Genomic DNA, 19,669 nt, shown 5'->3' with positions numbered 1-19,669 from the left:
CCCTGGGGTGACACCAGGACTGAGACCCGCACGTGGAGCTGCCCACCATGACCATCCACGCAGGCAGGACACGGGCAGCACTGAGCAGGAACCACATTGTAGCACAGACTGCATGTCTTGGACCTCCTGCCCAGGCAGCACTTCAGGGTGGCAGAGGTGTGTTTAGTTGGTTATTTTTTTTACAATAAATCAGGTTTTTCTGGTAAGTTTTCTGCCTATATGGCTCTGCTGGGGCCTATGCCAGCCACAGGCAGAGGTGGAAGGATGCACTCGGGGTGACCAGCAGCCAGGCATCGGGATCACCCACCTCTGCTCCCGCTGTCCTTCCTCGAGGGGTGAGGAGGAGCTGGGTGCTGCTTTGGGGTCTGGTTATTCCTGGGGATGAAGAGGAACAGGTCCTGTCTGCCCAGCTGAACCGCACCAGGCTGGTAGGGAATATTCCGGGTGACGGTGGTAATTAACATTTCTGTTGAGAAACAGGGCAGAGCTGCACTACTCCTGCCTCTGGGTTGAGTTGCAGGGAAAGCAGCCTCTGAGGCGTCAGCCCAGAAAGCGTCCAGAGTCTCGGGCTGTGTCAGGCAGTATAAAAATGGGTATAAAAATTACACATACACTTAAGATGGTTAAAAACTGCGTCAGAGTGGAATAACCAGAGAAAAGAAATACAAATAATTTTTCTTTCCAACACGATACACTCTTTTACCAGAGCAAATTAGAAATACAGAACAAGTTCCTACCAGCGAGAGAAGGATGACCTAGAAATGAGGGACACCAAACCGAGATGCAGTGCTGGGGAGCACGGGGGGGACAGCGATTTCCTTGGGCGCAGGAGCCCTGGCAGAGTTGCTCATGGAAGTCCTGACTGCGAACGTGATCCATGGCCAAGAACAGCCTGAGGTAAACCACTAAGGAAACCCATTTGTGAGCAACGGTGGCTGGGAGCAATTGGGTTTGCACTGCCCCACTTTTGGCCCTGCAGCTGGTGTTGGAGCTGGGCTCAGTTCCACCCCTCCTTCCCAAAATCCTACAAAAGCCCCGCCAACCTGTCTCAAGGTGGTCCCTCCCCATGGCATCATGATGGGATGCCTAGCGGCTCCAAAAGCCTCATCGGGCTGTACCCACACCTCCTGAACCTTGCTGAGCCAGTTCCTTGAGCGTGGAGACAGCGGTGGGCTTGCAGGGCAGGGGAGGCTGGGATGCAACCTGTGCGTAGGGGCTGGGAACCCTGAGGTGCTTTCTCTGCACCCCACAGCACCCTTTGGGTGGGGGACTGCTTGCACGCAAGGCAACCAGGATTTGGGATGCTCCTCTGGGATACAGTTCTTTTTATCTTTGCTCCTCCCCTCCCTCCCCCAGCCACATCTGCTTATCCCTAGCTCTGAAAACAGGAGGAAAAAGAAAACAAGCACACTCAAACACAAAGGCTTCTCTCGCCACGGCTGGCTGGCATCTCGCAGGGGTGGGACGTGGGGCTGCCGGCGGCAGGGGTGGCCGTGCCAAGAGCAGGCATCTCGCGGCACGTGTGGCACTAGCTGGAAGCCTCAAAAAAATATGAACACGAGAGGGAAGGGCTGGCCAGGGGGAGAGGCCACGGCATCCCAGTCCATCTACTGGCTTCCCTCGGGGTCTGACATGTGGTTTTTCACCTGCAGGGAGAAACACACAGCGTGGCCGTCCTCTGATGTGCCCAGGCAGCAGGGTCAAACCTGGCACCCTGCCCAGCACAGGGACACCTTGGGTCCTGCACCCAGCTGGGGGATGTAGGTGTGGGAGCAGCAGCTTTGATAAAGGATATTTTTACTTCAAGGGGGGTTTTGCAGGCTGTGCTGCTCGAGTAATGCACACGTGGGGATTTGGTGTTGGGGCTGTCCCAGAGGCACCAGTGGTTTTATCCCTGGCACACAGGCAGGACAGCACTGGGGAACCCTGATGGAGCATCTCCTCTTCTCTGGGCATCCTCCACCAGGACCCATGTGGGCAGTAAGTGAGGACATATTTTAGGAAAGCACAGAGTCTGGCACAGGATCTGACCCTCCTCTTACCGTCTCTTCTGTGTCTGTGCTCTCCTCAGCACTGTCGATGTTGCGCAGGTCGCTGTGCCCATCAGCTCCTGTCTCCTCGTTCCCTCGGGGCTCCCGTGACCCCTCTCCTGCTGAGGATGGGGACTCTGCCCCTGTCTCTGCCCTTTTCTTCTCACTCTCCTTGGACCCTGCAAGGACAGAGACAGCAGAAATGTGGGGTATCTGTGCAAACATCAGCCCTGTCCTCGCAGGGTCCCTTTGTGCCCATCCCCTCACCTGTGAGACGCTCTCTCCGCTGGTCCATGTGGTCCAGGCTCTCCAGCAGACTGTCCACCTGCGCCTTGATCTGTCTCAGCTCCCCCTTGATGGAGTGCAGCTCTTCAGCCCGCACTGCAGAGAGAGGAACTGTTAGGATTCCACCTGGCTCTGCCCAGAGCTGGGGAGACACGCCGTCCTGGGCAGTGACCTCTGGAGCATCCTCTCCTCCAGAGAATCCTCCTTGCCATAGCATCCTTCTCTCCAGAGGATCCTCCCCATCAGAGCATCCCTGGGGAACAGGGACAAGTCCAGGGGACACCCACCAACCCAGCACAGTCTAGGCCATGTCTGCTGGAGCTGGGTACTTGTAGCAACAGGGTCAGCACTGAGTGGGACTTTTGGGCACCATCACTGCTCTAATGCACCAAGATGCAAGGGCCAAGTCTCCTCTTCCTCCCAGCTGCATCGCACTTACACTTTGTCCGTCCGGCCGTGGAGCTGGTGCTGCTCCTCGGCCCAGGCTGTGGGCTCAGGCTGCTTTTTCTTCCTCCTTCCACATGAGTTCGTCTGGCCTTGACCGGGATGCGGTTAATGAGGGGGGGGATCTTCTGGTACTCGTACACCCTGCAAGGGCACAAGAGCACAGCGGTGTGAGTGCAACCTCGGAGGTGCAGCAGCAGCCCCTGCCAGCCAAGGTAGCACCTCTTGAGGTCCCTCTGTGGTGAAGGACCCCCAACCTGGGCATTGCCCAGCCCACACACTGCCCATGGCCCGTGTATCCCATCCCTGAGGCTCCCAGCCCAGGGAAGCTGTGGTGCTTATGCTCCTCGAAGCGGGCAATGCCATCAAGTTTCTTCTGGACATGGGGGGACAGATGTCCAGGGACACCCTGCTTTCTGCCTTTGCAGAAGCGTGCTCAGTCCCCCCTGCTCCTGGCATGCTGTGCTCACCGGTATGGGAAGTCGTCCCTGTAGAGATCATAGTCCAGGTCACAGTTACTGCTGCAAGAGGGGGAGAGAGGGGAAAAGTCATGTACACTGCGGGACCATGAACACCGTGGAGTGGCAGCAGCTGGGCACAGCAGGGCAGGAACCCCCATCTCCATCCCTGGGGACATGCCAGAAGGTACCATGGGAGCTGCCTGAGCTGCAGCATGGTCCAGGGAGGTGGCTGTGCCCTGGCAGGGGTTTGCCCTGCCACCAAGGAAGTGTGTTGAGGAGGATGGAGAGAGAGCCCCCGGGACAGCATCAGCAGGCTCTGCTCTCAGGAAGCTGCATTTAGAGCACCCTGATGTTAAATTTCGTGGTCCCTGGCTCTGTGTGCATGCTGCCAGCTCACTTGGCTCCAAATTAAGAAGCGATCTATCAAAGGATTGCCTCCAATGCGGGCAGGCGACATGCTGGTAATAAATCATGCACCGTGGACCAGGAATGAGTGGGGAGGAGGAGGAGGAAGGGTAAAGATGCTGAAGCCCATTTCGCTGCTTCAGCTCTTGTGGAGTCAGGGAGCGTATGATTAAGCCTAACCCTAGGGACACAAAGCCATGCTCAGAGCATCGCTGGGAGCAAGGAGCCTTTCCCAGACATGCTGCCGGGACTGGGGGGCACCAGGACAAGGTCCCCCAGGGCTTCAGATTTTTCTGCAGATGAGCCTGTTGCTGTGGGATTGATGGTGAAGCTGAGGGAGAGCTGAAGGTTTGTGGGAGGTGGGGCTAACAGGCAACCTGGGCTGCCCTGCCTGTGGCTACCAAGCCTGAGTCAGGTTTGCCCAGCCCAGAAGGCAGGTTGGAGCCTGTGGCAAAGGCATCCCCAGCCCTGCTGCCACCCTGCCTTATTCAAGGATAATCCACATGGGGCACAGCTGGCAAGTGTCAGCCCTCCTGGTAAGGGTGCGTTTGCAACCCTCAGGGTGCCAGGACCCACCTGTTCCAGTTCTTTGCATTTGGGATTATTTTGGGAGCTTTTGGTCCAGCCTTTCTGCCTTGCAAGGTTCCATCACTGTGACAGGGATGGTGGGTCCTTTGCACCCCCACCTCCTGCCCCTCACTCAGGGAGGAAGGTCACAACCTGCCTTGGGGACAAGGGGAATGCGCAGCTGGAGAGGAGTCCTGATGCACACACATGGCACAGGGAAGACGCCAGCTCTGATGGCTGCTGTTGCCCAGAGCCCATGCCGAAAGAGATGGGGATGCCACAGGCCACCCCTGCCATGGGAACACCAGTGGCTCCATGACACACTCAGTCTTGGGGTGCAGCGCTCAGCCAGGGACACAGCAAGGGTTTTCCCAGCTCAGCTCTTTGCTCAGAGCATCCCCTGGGAATGCAGCAGCTGCCACGCTCCAGTGGCCCAGGAGGGCCCGCGGTCCCTGCCCTGCCAGCGCTGCATCCCTCCAGCACCATGGCAACGGGCAGAGCAATTAGTTCAATCAGGGTGTTTGCAAAAAGCTCTCTAATGAGACAGACGGAGCCCTGCTCCGGTCCCCTTCTCATCACATGCCTGCCGAGCCAGGGAGCCAAAACCTCCCAGGAATGAGGAACTGCTGTTCTGCTATCATCACCATCATCTATTGCCATCACCAGGGCCAATGCCACCCCTCTGTGCCTCTGTCTGTCTCCTGCAGAACAGCATTTAAAGGCCAGAACTGCAACCAGCATCGACAGGCATGGAGACCACCAGGCTCTGCTCTTCTCCTGGGTGCCTTCGGATGAGGAAGGGGGAATCTCCACACCCTACCAGCAACACACAATGGACAGGACCCAGCGAAGACTGCAGTTGCCATCGGTGCAGCCTGGCAATGCTCCAGTCTCACCGTTGGGATGGGGCAGGGACAGCCCACGAACCCACACCTACCACTACGGGCAGCCAGCACAATCAGATGGGCAAGTGATGGAGAGGAGAGGGAGGAAGAGGAACCAAAGGTGGGACAGTCTCCAGCCCAAGCCAGGTGCCCCCCAGGTGCAGCCCCTGCCCCAGGCGCCAGCACTCACTGGTACAGGCTGCTGCTGTGCTGCCGCTTCTGGCCCAGCCTGGCCCGGCTCGGTGTGGGTTCCCTGGCCATGTCCAAATCTGAGGGGAGAGAAAGGAAGGAAATGAGTGCTGGGAAGAAAAGGAGGTGCCAACATCCTATCCCACATGGATATGTCTCTGGCATCGGCTTCCCCGAGACTCCCAGCCGTGCTCCTCTCCCCACTGGAGATGTCCCACTCCAGAGCATCCGCAGGACAAGTTCAAGACTGGCACATCTCTTTAAGTTTTTGGGGAAGGACAGGAGCAGCCCAGGGTTGTGCCAGGACATAGAGCGGCTCCGGCAGGCCCTTCCCACAGTTGCCCCATCCCCGGGAGCCCAGCTGAGGCCAGGCAGGCCCCAATTAGGGTGGCAGAAAGCACCTCTTATTATGATGGTAATTAACCCCCAGAAACATTTCCCGCACTGTGGTGAATCTCTCTTTGCTGTCACCCCTGCTGGGTGGTTGGGCCATTTTTCAGAGACCCCCAGGCCAGCAGAATGGCAGTGAGTGCTGCCCACCACAGACAGGTGCCAGGGATGGGGGAAGCTCCACACCCAGCTGCTTCGCACTCTCAAAGGCTGCTGAGATGTGTGCGATGCTCGGAGGCGGGATAGAAATGCCCCCAGACATGCGGCTCGGTGATGCCACATCACACCTCCCAGTGATGCTCTTCAACCCTTCTTTAGGACTTCACAGCCAATGTCCATTTAAAAGGTGCCTTGAATCTGTTTTCTCAGTATACATTTGAGCACCACTGATGCAAAGCTTTACTGACATCTCCATATATTTAATTTTGTAAATCTGCGGGGCTCCAAAACCTCTCCGGCCCCTGGGGTAGGAGCTGGTGGGTGAGATGTTGAGGTATCCCTCTTGCATGCTCCCCCTTGGCCATGGTGAGTGTGACCAGCTGTCCCACAGGTGAAATTGTAGATGCACCAGAGAACCCCAAGCTTAAGCTTCCTGAGTCCTCTGGGAACACACCAGCTCATCAAAGGGGTCTAGACCTCCCCAGGAGTATGGATACTGGCCATGAGTCCCCTCCAGCCCCATATCTGCCACAGCAAGGTCTCTCCATCCCTGTGGAGGAAAGGGCTTCTGAGGAAGATCTGAGCAGAAAGAAACCAGCACTTTGCTTTCCAGTCTGTCACCTTGTGTGACAAAGTCTGCGGGCTGGCTCTGATCTCTGGGTGAGCTGGGGAAGGTGCTCCACTTGCGCTGTGTGTGCTGGTTAACACTGTCACCCATTTTCTGTGGGTACAGCCAGCATCCTCAAGGACAGGCAAGCTCACCGTTTAGGACCAGAACCCACCGTTGACATCCCTCTCTCCAACCCATCACACCTGCCTGGCAGAGCCACCCACTCCCCTTACTTCCAGTGGGATGGAGACCCCAACACCACAGCCAGAGACTTCAGCCATGACCAGGCACCCCACCACAAGCCTCCTGCAACCAAGAGGGCTGTCCTGTTGGGACAGGGGACCCAGGCCAGCAGGGCTCCAGCACCCTGGGGCCATCGACCCTGCATCTGGGCTTCCTTCCCTGTAATGGCAGGTGGGACATTGCAGTACTGGGAGAACATCCCTGTCCTGGGGGATAATGGTATGGGGGACTTCCCAGTATTGGAAGGACATCCCTGTCCTGGGTAGGTAATAGTGTGGGGGGCATCCCAGTAGCAGGAGGACATCTCTGTCCTGGAGGTAATGGTATGGGAATCATCCTGATGCTGGAAGGACACCCCTGCCCTTGGCAGGGGGTTGGTGGTATGGAGACAAACAGGCATCCCAGCACTGGGAGGACATCCCAGCCGTGGGCATGGACTGGTATCGTGGTGGGGGGCAGGAGGCAGCTCGGTACCGGGAGGGGGCCCTGCCCGAGGTGGGATGCTACGTATGGGGGACACCTACGTGCACCTGAAGGCCAGCTGCAAGAGGACACCCCTCTCTCAGGCAGGGCAGCCAGTGCCGGGCAAGCACCCCAGTGCCGGAGCATTTACTGGGGGGGGCGGTGTGTGAAAGAAGGCCGATCACGGAGGGGGCACCCGGGAGGGATGGCGGCCCGAGCCGGGTCGGTACTCACATCTCCAGCCCGCGTCCCCGCCGCCGAAGAGCGTCATCCCCTCGCAGCCCCGGCAGCCCCGGCCCCGCAGCCCCCGCAGCCCCGCCGCTCCGGCCCGAGCGCGCCGCCACCGGGCCCTACCAGAGGCTGGCGGAGAGGGGGGACCGCGGGCCGTACCACCGCTGCACGGCGATGGGGAAAGACGACCACGCCCCGCCACGCCCGCGCCCCTCCCCAGGCGCAGCGATGCTTTATTGCAGCGTTGCTGCCTGTCCCTGCCTGCAGGTACCTGGCGGCAGCGCTGGGCTGGGGGCTCTGCCTTTCGACCCCGCACCCCGCTGCAGCTGCACAGATGTGGTGGCTGTGCTGGACCATTCTCATCCTCCCCAGGCTCCTTCCCCATCTCCTGCCTCCAGCCCCCCTTGACCCATTGGACTCTGCTTCCCTCAGCCGACAGCTCAGTTGTGCTCCAGTTTACCCAGTTCACCCGAAAGCCCTGAGCCCAGCCTTGCCGGTGGCAGTGCAACTTCTGCCATCCCTCCACAGAGCCGAGGCCACAGCGTAAACAGCCAGCACGTGATGCCCTGAATGGTGAGGGTTTAATTTCTACCCCAGTCCTGCAATGGAGCGTGCTGTTTGGAAGGGAGGAGGGCAGGTGAAGGAGGTGGCTCCCCAGCTCTGCGGTGGGTGGGTCCCTGCAGGATGCCAGCATGGGGACAGTGGTAGCACGTCTCCTCCAGAGGCACCTGACAACGACCAGCAGTGGGGCACAGGTTTGACCCAGCATGTGGGCTGCTGTTGCTTGGGGCTGTCCTAGGGCTGCAAGCAGCAGCTCTTGGCTAACACCGCCCCTCCAAACATCCCCAGGGTGATGGAGACATGAGCTTGGGCAGGAGCCAGGCTGGTGCCCACTCTTCTGACCCAGTACCCACTCCAGGGATGAAGCTGGAGGTACCACCCCGTGTGGGCAGGATGCAGGACATGGCAGAGGGAGAATTCAGTGGGTTTGGTAGGGAAAAGGAGACAAACGACTCTTCCTAAGGGAGAGAGGATCTTTATTAACCACGTGGCAGAGGAGGAGGAACCAGGTGATGATCAAGGACCAGGTGATGGTGAGGAACCCGCAGTGCCAGGCTGGGGGTTCCGATCCAGGCCAGGGTGACGGCTCAGAGCTAAGCCCAGCCCTCACCCTGAGCCATGCCAAAGTCTGTGCTCCCCCAGAAGCCAACATTGTCCCTTGTCATATTGGCACCACGGTCCAGACACAGTCCAGCTGCCAGTGTAGGAGAAGGATGCTGTTTGACCTGGCTGTTGCAGGGGCATCTCCCTGCCCTGGGGGCTGTTGCAGTGTGATGGTGACAGAGGAAGGTGAGAGGCAGAAGAAGATGCTCTTTTGGGGATGCTGATGTAGAGCGCATGCCTTTCTCACCAGGTCTCAGTCCCATGGGTCCCCTCAGTCCTCTGTCCCCTGCACAAGGGATCTTTGCAGGGGTCTTTCTGAGTCATGGTTTGGGCTTGGCATGGCACTGGGATCCTGTGCTGCAGGCTTGGCACAGCAGCCAGCACTGGTTGGTGACTGGAGCTGCGGCTTCAGGGGTCCTGTTGCCACAGGGAGATGTGCTCCTGGGCTGCAACAGGATGTGCAGAGTCAGTGTTGCCCAGGCCAGGAAGGACCCAGAGGTCTGGGCAGGGCTGGAAGCAGAGGATAGACCTGGCAGAGCCGGGGACTGGCACCCCTGGGGCTTGGCACCCCAGAAAGGTGAGTGAGGGCTCCCAGGCACTCACCAAACTGGCAGATGTACCGGTTTCGGGTCTTGCAGCGCTGGTCGTTCCAGTTGAAGGCAGTTGCTGCTTGCATCTCCACGCAGTTCCCAAACCTGTGCCCCAGCAGGAAGGGGGTGAAGCCAGCCAGTGTCGTGGCATGGAGGTGACAATGCACAGAGCTCGGGTGGCCTCTGCATCCAGTGGGTACTTACCCCTGGTTGTCCGGCTGCCCGAAAGCGAAGCTGGTGAAGGAGGACGGCTCACCCACATCCCAGCGGAAGGAAGCCTTGGACGTCTTGTAGGTGAGACCTGGGGGAGCGGGAGATGGGGTGGCACGTCTGCCAGTACCCCAGGTACCACAAACCCTGCCCACCACCATCACCCACCGATCCAGAAGTTCCCGGTCTCAAAATCAGTGTCTGTCACCCTGTTACCGGTCTCCAAGCGGCTGAGGTAGAATGCCAGGATGTCCTGAACCTTCTGTGTTCTGATCTGGGCCAGCATCGCCCCTTTCTCCTGTGGGGAAGGGAGCAAGTCAGTCCCAAACATGTGGCCCAGACCCGTGCCAGGCAGTGGAGAGATGCATTGGGGGACCTGCAAGCACAGGTGGCATTTTTCAGCTTCAAAGGGATGTCCAGAGCATTCCAGAGGCTCACCTGGCACTTTATTTTGGCCCCATAGTAGGTGTCAGCCTCAGGGGACACCATGAAGCAGTCACCGTCTATCCGCACGTCGCAGGTGTGGAAAGGGAACCGAATCTTTGCTGGGGACACAGGTGGGTGCAGATTGGTCCCTGTGCTGGCAGAGCTGTGCCCACCAGAGGACCCTTAGCCCCACTCTGGGGGTCTCTGCCTGTAGATCGCTGCCAGGACCCCAAAGCAGGCACAGGCAGGTGCAGACTCACTGCCGCACTCGGCGCCGCCGTAGCCCACATCGCAGAGGCAGGAACACTCCTCCTTCCTGAACTTCCCGTGGAGGCACTGCCCGCTGCACCTCACTGCAGGCAAGAGGGTGTGTTAGCTGGTGAGGGGGCTCCCCAACCCCTGTCTGCACCCCCGAGCTTGCGCTCTGCACTGGGGCACCAGCCGTGCACACACGTGCGCTGACCTGGTGCACGCATGTGCTGCCCCACCGTGGGCACGCAGGCACTGAGCAGACTGTGAACACCGCACCGTTTGTGCCTGTGCATGAACTGCACCAGCACTGCGCACACACGCACCACACCAGCCATGCACACGCATGCACCGCACCCATCCTCCACAAGCATACACTGCACTGGCCATGCACACATTGCACTAGCCATGCACACATTGCACTAGCCATGCACATGTGTGCACTGCACAAATCCTGTGCATGCATGCACTGCATCAGCCATGCCCACACGTGTACGGCACTGACATTGCACATGCATGCAGTGCACCCACTCTGTACGTGCATGCATTGCACTGGCCATGCACATGCATGCACCACACCAACAGTTTGCAAGCATGTGCTGCACCAGCCATCCACACACATGCACCGCACTGACCTTTGTGCACGCGTGCACTGCACTGGCCATGCACGGCTTGCTCCTATGCACTGTGCTTCCCCTATGCATGCATGTGCTGACCAGGCATGTATGTGCCATGCTGCCCGTGTCCATGCCTGCCCTCTGCCAGCAGCATCACTTATCCTTATCCAGAGTCTCTCCCTAGAGGTGTGGGAGGCAGAGGTGGCATGGGTGCCCACCTTGGCAGTACCTGCCCGTGTAACCAGGCGGACAGACGCACTGGCAGCTGCTCATGTCAAGGCGTCCACTGTTCCTGCAGCTCATGCGACAGGGGTTCCTGGGCACTTCTGGGCACAGCAGAGAGGTGGCACAGGCGTCAAGGGCTGTGGCATGGCCAGGGGCCACGGGGGAGCCGGGGTGACGGCGGGGACTCACCGCAGAGCCCGCCACTGTGGTCCCAGGACTTGAAGCATCCAGAGAGGCCGGCCGTGCAGAGGGAGCACCAGGGCCCCTGTTTGTAGGGCAGGACAGGCGTCCCCGCCAGCTCCCAGTTGCCCCTGTGTCACCAGCAAGGGCAGGTGGCTGCCCGGCTCCATGCCCCGCCCACACAGCCAGGCCACACCCCCTACTGAGTAAGACCCCGCCCACACTGCCCGGCCCCACCCACTCCCAGGGCACAACCCCGCCCACATTCCCAGTCCCGCCCACTGCCAGCAGAAGGCCACGCCCACAGTCCCAGCCCCACCCCTCACCACACGTCCCCATAGGCCAGTCCCAGCTAAACACACCCCTGTGGAGACCCCGCCCACACAGAGGGAGGGTTTTTTCTAGCCCCACCCATCCCAGGCCACCCACACCTCTCTAGCCCCGCCCACGCACACCGAGGCCCCACCTCCCGGCCCCCACCCCCCCACCCCCTCCCGGGCACCCTTACCCTGGGGAGTAGGCACAGGCGAAGGCTTCGCTGCGGCCGCTGGTGCAGAGGTGCCTCCCGCAGCCCAGCTGTCCCGCTGTGGCCCACACCAGCTGTGAAAGAGGGCCATGCCACCCCCTGTCCCCTGGCCTCTGCACCCCCCCTAGCCACCATGTCCCTCTGTGTCCCCCCGTGCCACCCTGCTCACCTGGGTGTAATGGCGGCAGGTGGCATTCCAAGCGCAGCGCCCTGTCCTGTAGTCATAGTGTTGGCCCTCAGCAAACCACCGCTCCAGCACGGCCCCGAAGCCCCCAGTGCCCGCCGGCAGCAGGGCCTCGCTCCAGCCCAGCTGTGGGGCTGGCGGCGGAGCGGGGCTCTCCAGGCAGCTGGCTGCCCGCACCCCCGCCAGCCGCCCCAGCTCCTCGCTCCACTCCTGCGGGGATGCACCATGAGCCACCGGGGGTCCCCAGGGACAGCACCAATGGGTGATGCTGGGGGACAGTGGGGAACAGCCCAGGAGATATTTGGGGATTGCTAAGGGGGTCAATTTGGGGGATGATCAGGAACATCAGAGGGTTGACATGTGGGATGCTGCAAGGGACCCCAGGGCACCAGCCCTGTGTTTGGTGTGTGCATCTGTGGGGCGATCGGGGGACATCTAGGGCCATCACAGGACATGGAGGACCCCAAGGGATCAGCCTTGCCCTTGGTGTGAGCAGGTGTGTGGTGATCAGGGGACATCAAGGGCCATCATGGGACATGGGGGACCCCACAAGAGTCCCCGAAAGACCAGCACTGTTCCTGGTGTGTGCACGTGTGGGGTGATGGAAAGACATCAGGTGGGATGTGCAGAACCCCATAGGGGACCCCAAGGGACTACTAGCCTTGTCCTCGTTGTGTGCAGGTGTGGGGTGACTGGCGGACATCAAGGTCCATCAGAGGACATGGGAATCCCCACAAAGGTGTGTTCCCAAGGGACAAGCTCTGCCCTTGGTACATCCTTCTCTGGGGTCCCCACACTGGCTAGCTCTTCTGCTTCGCTAGCTTGTTAATGAACTACCGTGTGACACACATGGGCTGTCCCCCTCTCTAGGCATGGGGTGGGAGGTGGATGACACATCCAAGGGGGGACCCAGAGCGGGGACTCACCAGCTTTTGCATGTTGGCGGCAGGAGGCTGCACTTTGCTTCTCAGCTTGTTGTGCAGTGATAGCACCAGGAAGGTCTCCTTCTTGCTGAGAACTGGGAGGGGACAGTGGGGACTGGGGATGGGGACAAGGAGGCCACAGAATGCGAGTGCCTTCCCCGTATCCCCAGCTGTGGCAGGATCGTTCGGAGGGCCGTGGGCCCCCGGAAGGGTCCGGCTGCAGCCGGGGATACGGGAAAGGCACCCGGGTCTCCATGGAGACTCAAGGGGAGAGAAGAAAGCGCTTTTGGGCTGGGAGCACAAAAGGGACAGGGGCCGGGCTGGGTTTGGCTTGCTGAGTCCCCGTCTTGCACGGGTGGGCTGAGACCGCCAGGAATGTATCCACCTCCCCCCCGGCTCTGTCCTGCCAGGACCTAGACCCCACTGGGCTGGACCCATCACTAGCACCCATCACCAGCCCCAGGACCAACTCCCCCAGGCCCATCCCATCACTAGCCTCAGGGGCCCCCATCACCAGCCCCATCCCATCACCAGCCCCATCCCATTACCAACCCTATCCCATTACCAGCTCTACAAATCCCCCCACCTCTGTCCCATCACCAGCCTCAGACCCCCCCAAGCCCATTCCATCACCAGCTCCATACTCAGCCCCATGTCCCCCCTCCCATCCCATCCCATCCCATCCCATCCCATCCCATCCCATCCCATCCCATCCCATCCCATCCCATCCCATCCCATCCCCAGTCCCAATCACCCAAGACCCCCATTACCATCTCTGGGTACCTATCACCCATCCAGTCCCCAGGGGATGGTGCGCAGGGTGCACCCACAGCCCCCAACCCTGCTGCCGCCCCAGCCCTGCTGACGGAGCAGACCCCCCCACCCCTCTCCCAGGTACCTCCTGGAGCCAGCACAGACAACTTCTCTGGAGCATCCAACCTTGTCTCACCCATCCTCCAAGCCAGGAGGTTGCAAACCAGCAGCACCAAGAGCTCCATGCAGGTGACTGAGGTTTTGGGGGGACCAGACCCCCACGGCTCCAGAGGGAGGATTTGGGAGAGACGAGCTGCCCTGCAGCAGCCGTGGTGGCGGGGCGAGCTTGGCCGTATGCTCCTGCGTGCTTGTGTGTGCTTGTGTGTGTGTGTGTCTGGTTGCAGGATTTGATCCTATTCAGGACTCCAGACAGGCACCGCTGGTCAGCTCGAACAAAAGCTTGATGGGTGAGTAAGAGCTCTGTCAAAACAGTTGCTCAGTGGCGCAAACTCTGCAGACATCTCCTGGGGCCCCAGGGCTGCAGCCCTGCTGGGATGCCCCACAGTGGGGTCAGCCCCCCGTGCTCTGCCCCAGCACCATCACAGAGCCGGGGTTGGGATGGAAAGGCAGGCAGGAGCAGAGGGTCCCAAGTGGCACCCGCTTTGGGGTGCTGGGAGATTGGATGCCAAGGGGCTGGGGGCAGCTAAGGCCCCCCCTCCGCTGCCGGCCTTCTTCCTGCCCCATGAATTAATCATGCCGGGGAGGTAACACACACCACCACGGGCATGAAGCCAAATACTCGCTCTGGCGAGATGGACAGCATGGTAATGGGGTGGGGGGCTGTGAAGGACGGGGGGCCAGCAGTGGGAGAGATGCTGGGCTCAGGAGGTCACATCTCAGCAGGAGACTGGGGTTGGGCAGGGGTCCTGGAGGCAGCGCTGCTCAGGGGGGCTCAATAGAACCCTGATGGCTCTGCCCAAGTGTGGGGCTCCCAACGGCTGAGGAGAGGCTGGGGGTGCTCCCCTGGAACAGGGCAGATATCTGGGCTTCAGAGCTCCCTGCTCAGGGGTGGCTGGGAGACAGGCACACGCTGCACACACTGTCATGCCCCTTTCTCTGGGCTGCCACGGGTGGGAGGGACCAGGAGCATGCCACCCTCATCCCCACCCCAGCTATCTGGGCTGAGCTGGACATCCAGCTCCAAAAGCCTTCAGTTTCTGACCCTAACTCTAGCCCTGGCCTGAACCCTTGCCCTAATGCTAATCCCAGCCCCAACCCTTACCCAAACGTTTCTGCTCATACTGACCTGCACCCTTGGCAATGGTCCTAATGCTGGGCTTAACCCAAACCCTAATATAGACCCTGATCTTAGCACTAACTGTGAACCTAATACTAACCTCATCCCTAACCTTAATGCTGACCCTAACATTAATCCTGACCCTAATGTTAATGCTCTCATGCTAATCTGCCCCCCAGCTCTAGGCTGCAGTGGAGCCCTGGGGTCCCTCTCTAAGTTCCAGCTATGGCTGAGCTAAGTCCAGCAAATCCATGCCGAGGTTGGTGAGTCCACGGTGCTGCCGGGCTGTCCCCCTCAGCAGCCCCAGCCCCAGTGAAGAGCGGGATCCCACTGCTGACCCCAAATCCATCCGTTCTCCTGTGAGACTTTCCCACGCTTAGCAAACGCATGGGATTAACTGCATCCTTCACTCCCGTGTGCCGGGGAGCCCCGGAGCCATGGCTTCTCGTGGGGGGAGCCCGGCACCACTGGTACTGTGGTGAGTGCTGTAACAGCCACCGCCTGGCCCCGGCATCTGCTGGCCCTGTGACATGAAAGCCCCCAAAGCCTCTGATGTGCAGAGAGGGGAGGGAAAGGAAGGGAGAGGCTGGCGCCAGTGCCAAAGGGAAACTTTCCTACAGCTCAACCTCGGCCAGCAGAAAAACCAACAAACATGCGGGCACACACCGCGGATAAATCCCAGTGAGTGCAGGAGCGCGGCTGCGAGTGAGCAGGGCAGAACTGGAGCATCGGCGTCTCATCCCTGCAGCCTGTGTGCCCAGAGCCAGCCCTAGTGCGATGCTCCTCGTCCTGCTGCCAGTCTGGCTGGCCCTGGGCATCCTGCAGTTGCCCCTCGGCAGCACCCAGGTAAGGACCCTCATGGCCCCCGCCCCCATCTCCCTTGCAGAACCCCCACTGGGGGCTTCTCAGCACCTACCTCGTACACCCCAGCACCTGGGATGGGTGATACAACATAGCCGTGGTGCCTGTGGGCCTGGCCAGGGCCAGGTGGGATGGTCATGAGGCTAAACCCACTTGGAGTATCCAAAGTGCTCCTCAGCATCCAAATGCTGGGGCAGGACCAGGTGGGGCTGAGGCTGGAGCCAGTACAGAGGCAGGAGCAGACCCCGCACTGGGATGGGGAGGAAGGGGCTCTGCCCAGGACAAGGCGTCCAAAACAAGCCCAAATATGCTACCTACTCAGGAGGGTCCACCCAGGCTGCAGCAGGGTGGTGGGGGAGCCCGCTGGGTGATGGGGCTGTGCTTGTGTCCCCGCAGGAGTGTCTGAGCCAGCAGCAGGCTCTCGGGGCAGTGCGGCAGATGCAGAAGCTGCTGGTGGTGCAGGAGGCTGCCCACCTGCGAGGCACACAGGGTCTCCGGCAGCAGCTCTCTGTCCTCCAGAGCCACCTCCAGAGACAGGCCACCAAACGCAATGGTATCACTGGGTCACCGCCGTGGGGTGACATCCCCATGGGGCCAGCTCAGACCTCTGTCGAGCAGCCTGGGCAAGAGACCCCCAGATCTTTGCCAGGCTGGCATTGGCTCCAGCCCGGAAATGTCCATTCTCACCCATGTCTATCTGTCTGCAGAGACCTGTCCGCAGCCAGCAGTGCCCCTGAATGGACGGATGCTGGGCCAGAACGTGCGGGTGGGCCATGACATTCACTTTGTCTGCAACGCCGGGTTCCGGCTGGTGGGCTCGGAGACACGCACCTGCCGGCACAACCGCACATGGAGTGGCACCCAGCCCTTTTGCAGAAGTGAAGAGGGGCAGGGTTGGGCTGCTGGGGGCTCTTCCATCACACTGAGCTGCAGGGTCCCTTTGTGCTGCTCCCTCAGCTGCAGGGATAGCAGCCCAGAGGCTGCAGCAATGGGCACTGAGGCTGGGCAGCAGGATGGGGTGAGGATGGGCTTCTCCAGCTGGTGTTCACAAGCTCCTTCTCCTCAGGTATCGATGACTGCTCCAGCAACCCGTGTGCCAATGGTGGGACCTGTGTGGATGGCAGCCAGAGCTACACGTGCCTCTGCTCCCCGGGCTGGTCAGGCCCCAGCTGCCAGAGCCCCATCTATGCCTGTAGGTGCTTGGGTTTGGGCTATGGAGGACGGGGACGCTCATAGGCACAGCACCCAGCCGTGCTGCACCCATCTCCCCATGCTTCCCTGTCACTTCAGCCCCCATCCCTCTCCCTGTGCCCCCCACCCTGGCAGTGACACCCTCTACCCCCTGCAGACTGGGTGACATTGAGCAATGCCTCCTTCAGCCGCCAGCCCCGCTGTGCCGAGGGCCGCCCGGGCTCCCGGCGCTGCAGCTGCGATGCCGGCTTCCAGATGCGAGCTGGTGGCATGTGCCATGGTAAAAGGGGGGTGAAAATGGTGGGGAGGGAGGAAATTGAGGCTTAGTGGTGACAGGAGCTCCTGGCTGTGCCCCACTTTGTCCCCCCAGATGTGGATGAGTGCCAGCTCTTCCAGTCCAACCCCCAGACCCGGATTTGCCTCCATGACTGTCTCAATCTCCCCGGCTCCTACCGCTGCCTCTGCCCCCCTGGATATCTGCTCCATGTCGACCACAACACCTGTGAGGGTAGGAGTGGCAAGTGCATGGCAGGGAGCATCCCATGGGACCAGGCAGGTGGGGAGCAGCGAGGACAGCCCCACTCACCCCATGTCACTGTCACAGATGTGGACGAGTGCACCAGGAAGCAGCACAACTGCACCCAGGGTGACCTCTGCATCAACACCTTTGGGGGCCACCGCTGTGTTCGCCCCAAGTGCCCCCCACCACGCCACAACACCAGCTATGTCAAGACCTCTGCCTTGTGAGTACCACACATGGCTTGGGCTGTGTCATGCCCTTTCCCCTGTGTGATGGGTTCTACATGTGCCCCAGAGATCATATTGTGTCACCCAGGGGCATCAGGGAAAGTGTCAGCCAAATTGCCATATGGGGTGAGCTTTGCACGGTCCCTGATGTCCCATGTCACAGGTATTGGGATGCTGGTGGCAGGGGGTGTGAGTGCCCCTCTGCTGCACATCCAGGCAGTGCTGTCAGCTGTCATCCAGCAGGGAAAGCCCCCCTGGTCCTGCTTGTGAGACTGAACTGCTTTGTGGCTGAGCCCAAGTGCCCCAAGCAGAGGAGTATCTCTGCTCCAGATAAGGGATGTTCCTCTTCGGGAGGCACATCTGAGCCTGGCTCTGTTCCTGGCCTCCAGCTGGGACTGTGGTGCCCCTGGTACCAGTCTCAGAGCATGGCCCAGAGCTGTGTCACTGCAAGGCACGGCATTCACCCAGCAGAGGCAGAGATGGGACAGTGACCAAAAGCTGGGTGCACTCAGATGTGGCTGCCTTGGTTTGCTCTGCCACAGGACAAGCAGTGGGGCTGGAGATGCTCCCTGCACTGTTAGCCAGGCTTGTTTGCAAGGGTGCAGGCAGCTCCCTGAGAATCCAACCATGGCACTGAGCAGTGGTACCCCTTCTCTCCTGGCAGCCAGTGCGAGAGGAACCCCTGCCCCATGGAGAGCCGAGCCTGCCGCTTGGCTGCCACCTCCATCTCCTTCCACTACTTGCCGCTCCAGGCCAACGGCACGGTGCCCCGTGTCCTCTTCAAGATGTCCACCACCCGCTTTGTGGGTGATAGCCTGCGCTTTGCCATCATGGGTGGCCGGGGCCAGGGGGTCTTCGCCGTGCGGCGCTCTGACCGGCAGACGGGAGAGCTGGTGCTCACCAGCCCCGTGGTGGGGCCAGCCACGCTGGAGGTGGAGCTGGAGATGAGCGAGTTCTCCCGCAAGGTCCTCCTGGGCAAGCATATCTTCAAGGTCACAGCCTTTGTGTCCCCATATGAGTTTTGATCCGCTTTGGAGGCAGGTTTGTGGCCAAGCCAGGGTCTCTCCTGGGAAGTGACAGAACTCAGTGGTCCCAGTTCTTGTCCCATTGGAGACATCCCTCTCCTGCAATGCTTGCTCATGGCTGGTAGGGTGAAGCCACAGCAGAAAGGGTGCCAGTGACAAAGGCTGCAAGGAAAGCCCAAGTGGCTGCACCTTGCATTGCTCTGTGAGCAGGGGAACCATCCTGGGGGTGCCTGCTTCTGCCAGTCCCCCTCCTCTCTGCCTGCATGGCACACAGATGGGCATGGGAGAGTGAGCTGATGATACGTGGCATCCAGGTCTGGCTCCTTGTATCTTGTAAACTCTAATAAAAGAAAAGCAACTGTAGGAAGGGTGTCCTCCCTTCTCTATGCCTGCTCCCTGGGCAAGACTACTGGGGAGATCTGGGGATTGTGGTCACGGCAGGGTCTCCTTGCAGAGCTTGGGGTGCCAGAAAAGCTGTCGAGCCCACTCAGGATCATGCAGTGTCCATGTCCCTCCGAGCACCACTGTTCCCAGGGGACACGATGAACATCTCTGCCATGTAGGACGGAGAGTTGGGCTGAACACACTGCCCTGCATGACCTGCACAGCCAAGGCTTGTCCCCAGCCCCTTTAGCAGGTGCCAGCAAAGGGCAGCAGGGCTCCCTGGTACCAGGTGGGCAGGGGACAGCGACCAAGGGCCATACTTCCCTGTGGCCAGGACACTTCCCTCTGCAAGGGCCCTGGCAGGAGCCGGCTGCATGGAGGACAAAGCTGCAGCTCCACAGCTCACCAAGTGCTTGAGCTGTTTCTGGACTAGAGAAGGGTGGGCAGTGAGGACAAGAGGTGCAGTCCCTGCCACCACCAGCACAGGCAGACCCCCGCACAGGGAGAGCCGGCGGCAGCTGGAGGTTGAAAAGGTGACAAGGGCCTTTGGGGACAGCAAGGAAAGGACACCCCACCCCCGGACACCCTTTCCTTTGCACACAAGAAGCCTTCTTAGGTGAGCATCCAGCCAGCCCGTGCCAGTGTCCCTCGCACAAAGCAGCCGCTGTGCAGGGACCGCAGGAGGCTCATAAAGATCTCGTTATGCTCTCGCCGCCGGTGCTGCCCGCCAGCTCCGGGGCTTGGTGTGGAGGAGGGG

The 19,669-nt window shown here is 60.4% G+C and overlaps 3 protein-coding genes and 1 long non-coding RNA gene across 5 annotated transcripts; 2 read left to right on the top strand and 2 right to left on the bottom strand.

The window, feature by feature from the left end:
- Nucleotides 1-620: 620 nt before the first annotated feature.
- On the bottom strand, nt 621-7,516 carry LOC102086907 (RNA-binding Raly-like protein). Its single transcript, XM_065029076.1, has 7 exons — nt 7,364-7,516; nt 5,267-5,345; nt 3,230-3,280; nt 2,755-2,903; nt 2,298-2,411; nt 2,043-2,209; nt 621-1,646 (listed from the first exon to the last, which is right to left on the bottom strand). Exons 1-7 carry the CDS (start codon nt 7,398-7,400, stop codon nt 1,608-1,610), a joined length of 636 nt encoding a protein of 211 aa, XP_064885148.1. The 5' UTR covers nt 7,401-7,516; the 3' UTR covers nt 621-1,607.
- An 864-nt stretch (nt 7,517-8,380) lies between these two features.
- LOC102086721 (C-type lectin domain family 18 member A-like) lies at nt 8,381-13,685 on the bottom strand. 2 transcript variants are annotated; one of them, XM_065029073.1, is made up of 12 exons: nt 13,553-13,685; nt 12,658-12,749; nt 11,717-11,941; nt 11,530-11,621; nt 11,031-11,152; nt 10,835-10,942; nt 10,011-10,103; nt 9,763-9,869; nt 9,493-9,622; nt 9,319-9,415; nt 9,128-9,219; nt 8,381-8,970 (listed from the first exon to the last, which is right to left on the bottom strand). In XM_065029073.1, exons 1-12 carry the CDS (start codon nt 13,650-13,652, stop codon nt 8,933-8,935), a joined length of 1,296 nt encoding a protein of 431 aa, XP_064885145.1. In that variant the 5' UTR covers nt 13,653-13,685; the 3' UTR covers nt 8,381-8,932. The 2 variants fall into 2 exon arrangements, with proteins under 2 accessions (XP_064885145.1, XP_064885144.1); XM_065029072.1 differs by lacking the exon at nt 13,553-13,685 and having other exon boundaries at nt 8,732-8,970; nt 12,658-13,226.
- On the top strand, nt 9,269-10,098 carry LOC135575365 (uncharacterized). The gene is made up of 3 exons (XR_010465968.1): nt 9,269-9,408; nt 9,788-9,881; nt 9,965-10,098. It is a non-coding gene; the product is annotated as an uncharacterized LOC135575365 (long non-coding RNA).
- A 1,575-nt stretch (nt 13,686-15,260) lies between the features above and the next one.
- On the top strand, nt 15,261-18,891 carry LOC102086527 (fibulin-7). Its single transcript, XM_021290797.2, has 8 exons — nt 15,261-15,550; nt 15,962-16,118; nt 16,273-16,443; nt 16,632-16,757; nt 16,914-17,036; nt 17,127-17,264; nt 17,361-17,499; nt 18,168-18,891. Exons 1-8 carry the CDS (start codon nt 15,482-15,484, stop codon nt 18,526-18,528), a joined length of 1,284 nt encoding a protein of 427 aa, XP_021146472.2. The 5' UTR covers nt 15,261-15,481; the 3' UTR covers nt 18,529-18,891.
- Nucleotides 18,892-19,669: the final 778 nt, after the last annotated feature.

This window comes from Columba livia, chromosome 13 (genome assembly GCF_036013475.1).
Source record: "Columba livia isolate bColLiv1 breed racing homer chromosome 13, bColLiv1.pat.W.v2, whole genome shotgun sequence".
In the NCBI taxonomy this organism is placed as follows: domain Eukaryota; kingdom Metazoa; phylum Chordata; class Aves; order Columbiformes; family Columbidae; genus Columba; species Columba livia.
This window is presented reverse-complemented; position numbering and strand designations above follow the sequence as displayed.

Bases quoted from the DNA above. Each gene is read 5' to 3' on its own strand.
- LOC102086721 (XM_065029072.1), bottom strand. From the start codon at position 13,092: ATGGGTCCAGCCCAGTGGGGTCTAGGTCCTGGCAGGACAGAGCCGGGG. The intron at 10,943-11,030 runs GTGAGTCCCCGC...TGCTGTGCCCAG, and splicing joins CCACAGTGGCGGGCTCTGCG to AAGTGCCCAGGAACCCCTGT. The intron at 8,971-9,127 runs GTGAGTGCCTGG...ATCCTGTTGCAG, and splicing joins CCGGTACATCTGCCAGTTTG to CCCAGGAGCACATCTCCCTG.
- LOC102086907 (XM_065029076.1), bottom strand. From the start codon at position 7,400: ATGACGCTCTTCGGCGGCGGGGACGCGGGCTGGAGAT. The intron at 3,281-5,266 runs GTGAGTGCTGGC...CCCCTCTTGCAG, and splicing joins CACAGCAGCAGCCTGTACCA to CAGTAACTGTGACCTGGACT. The intron at 2,904-3,229 runs GTGAGCACAGCA...GTGCCCTTGCAG, and splicing joins AGGGACGACTTCCCATACCG to GGTGTACGAGTACCAGAAGA.
- LOC102086527 (XM_021290797.2), top strand. From the start codon at position 15,482: ATGCTCCTCGTCCTGCTGCCAGTCTGGCTGGCCCTGGGCATCCTGCAG. The intron at 16,444-16,631 runs GTGAAGAGGGGC...CCTTCTCCTCAG, and splicing joins CACCCAGCCCTTTTGCAGAA to GTATCGATGACTGCTCCAGC. The intron at 16,758-16,913 runs GTAGGTGCTTGG...TACCCCCTGCAG, and splicing joins CCAGAGCCCCATCTATGCCT to ACTGGGTGACATTGAGCAAT.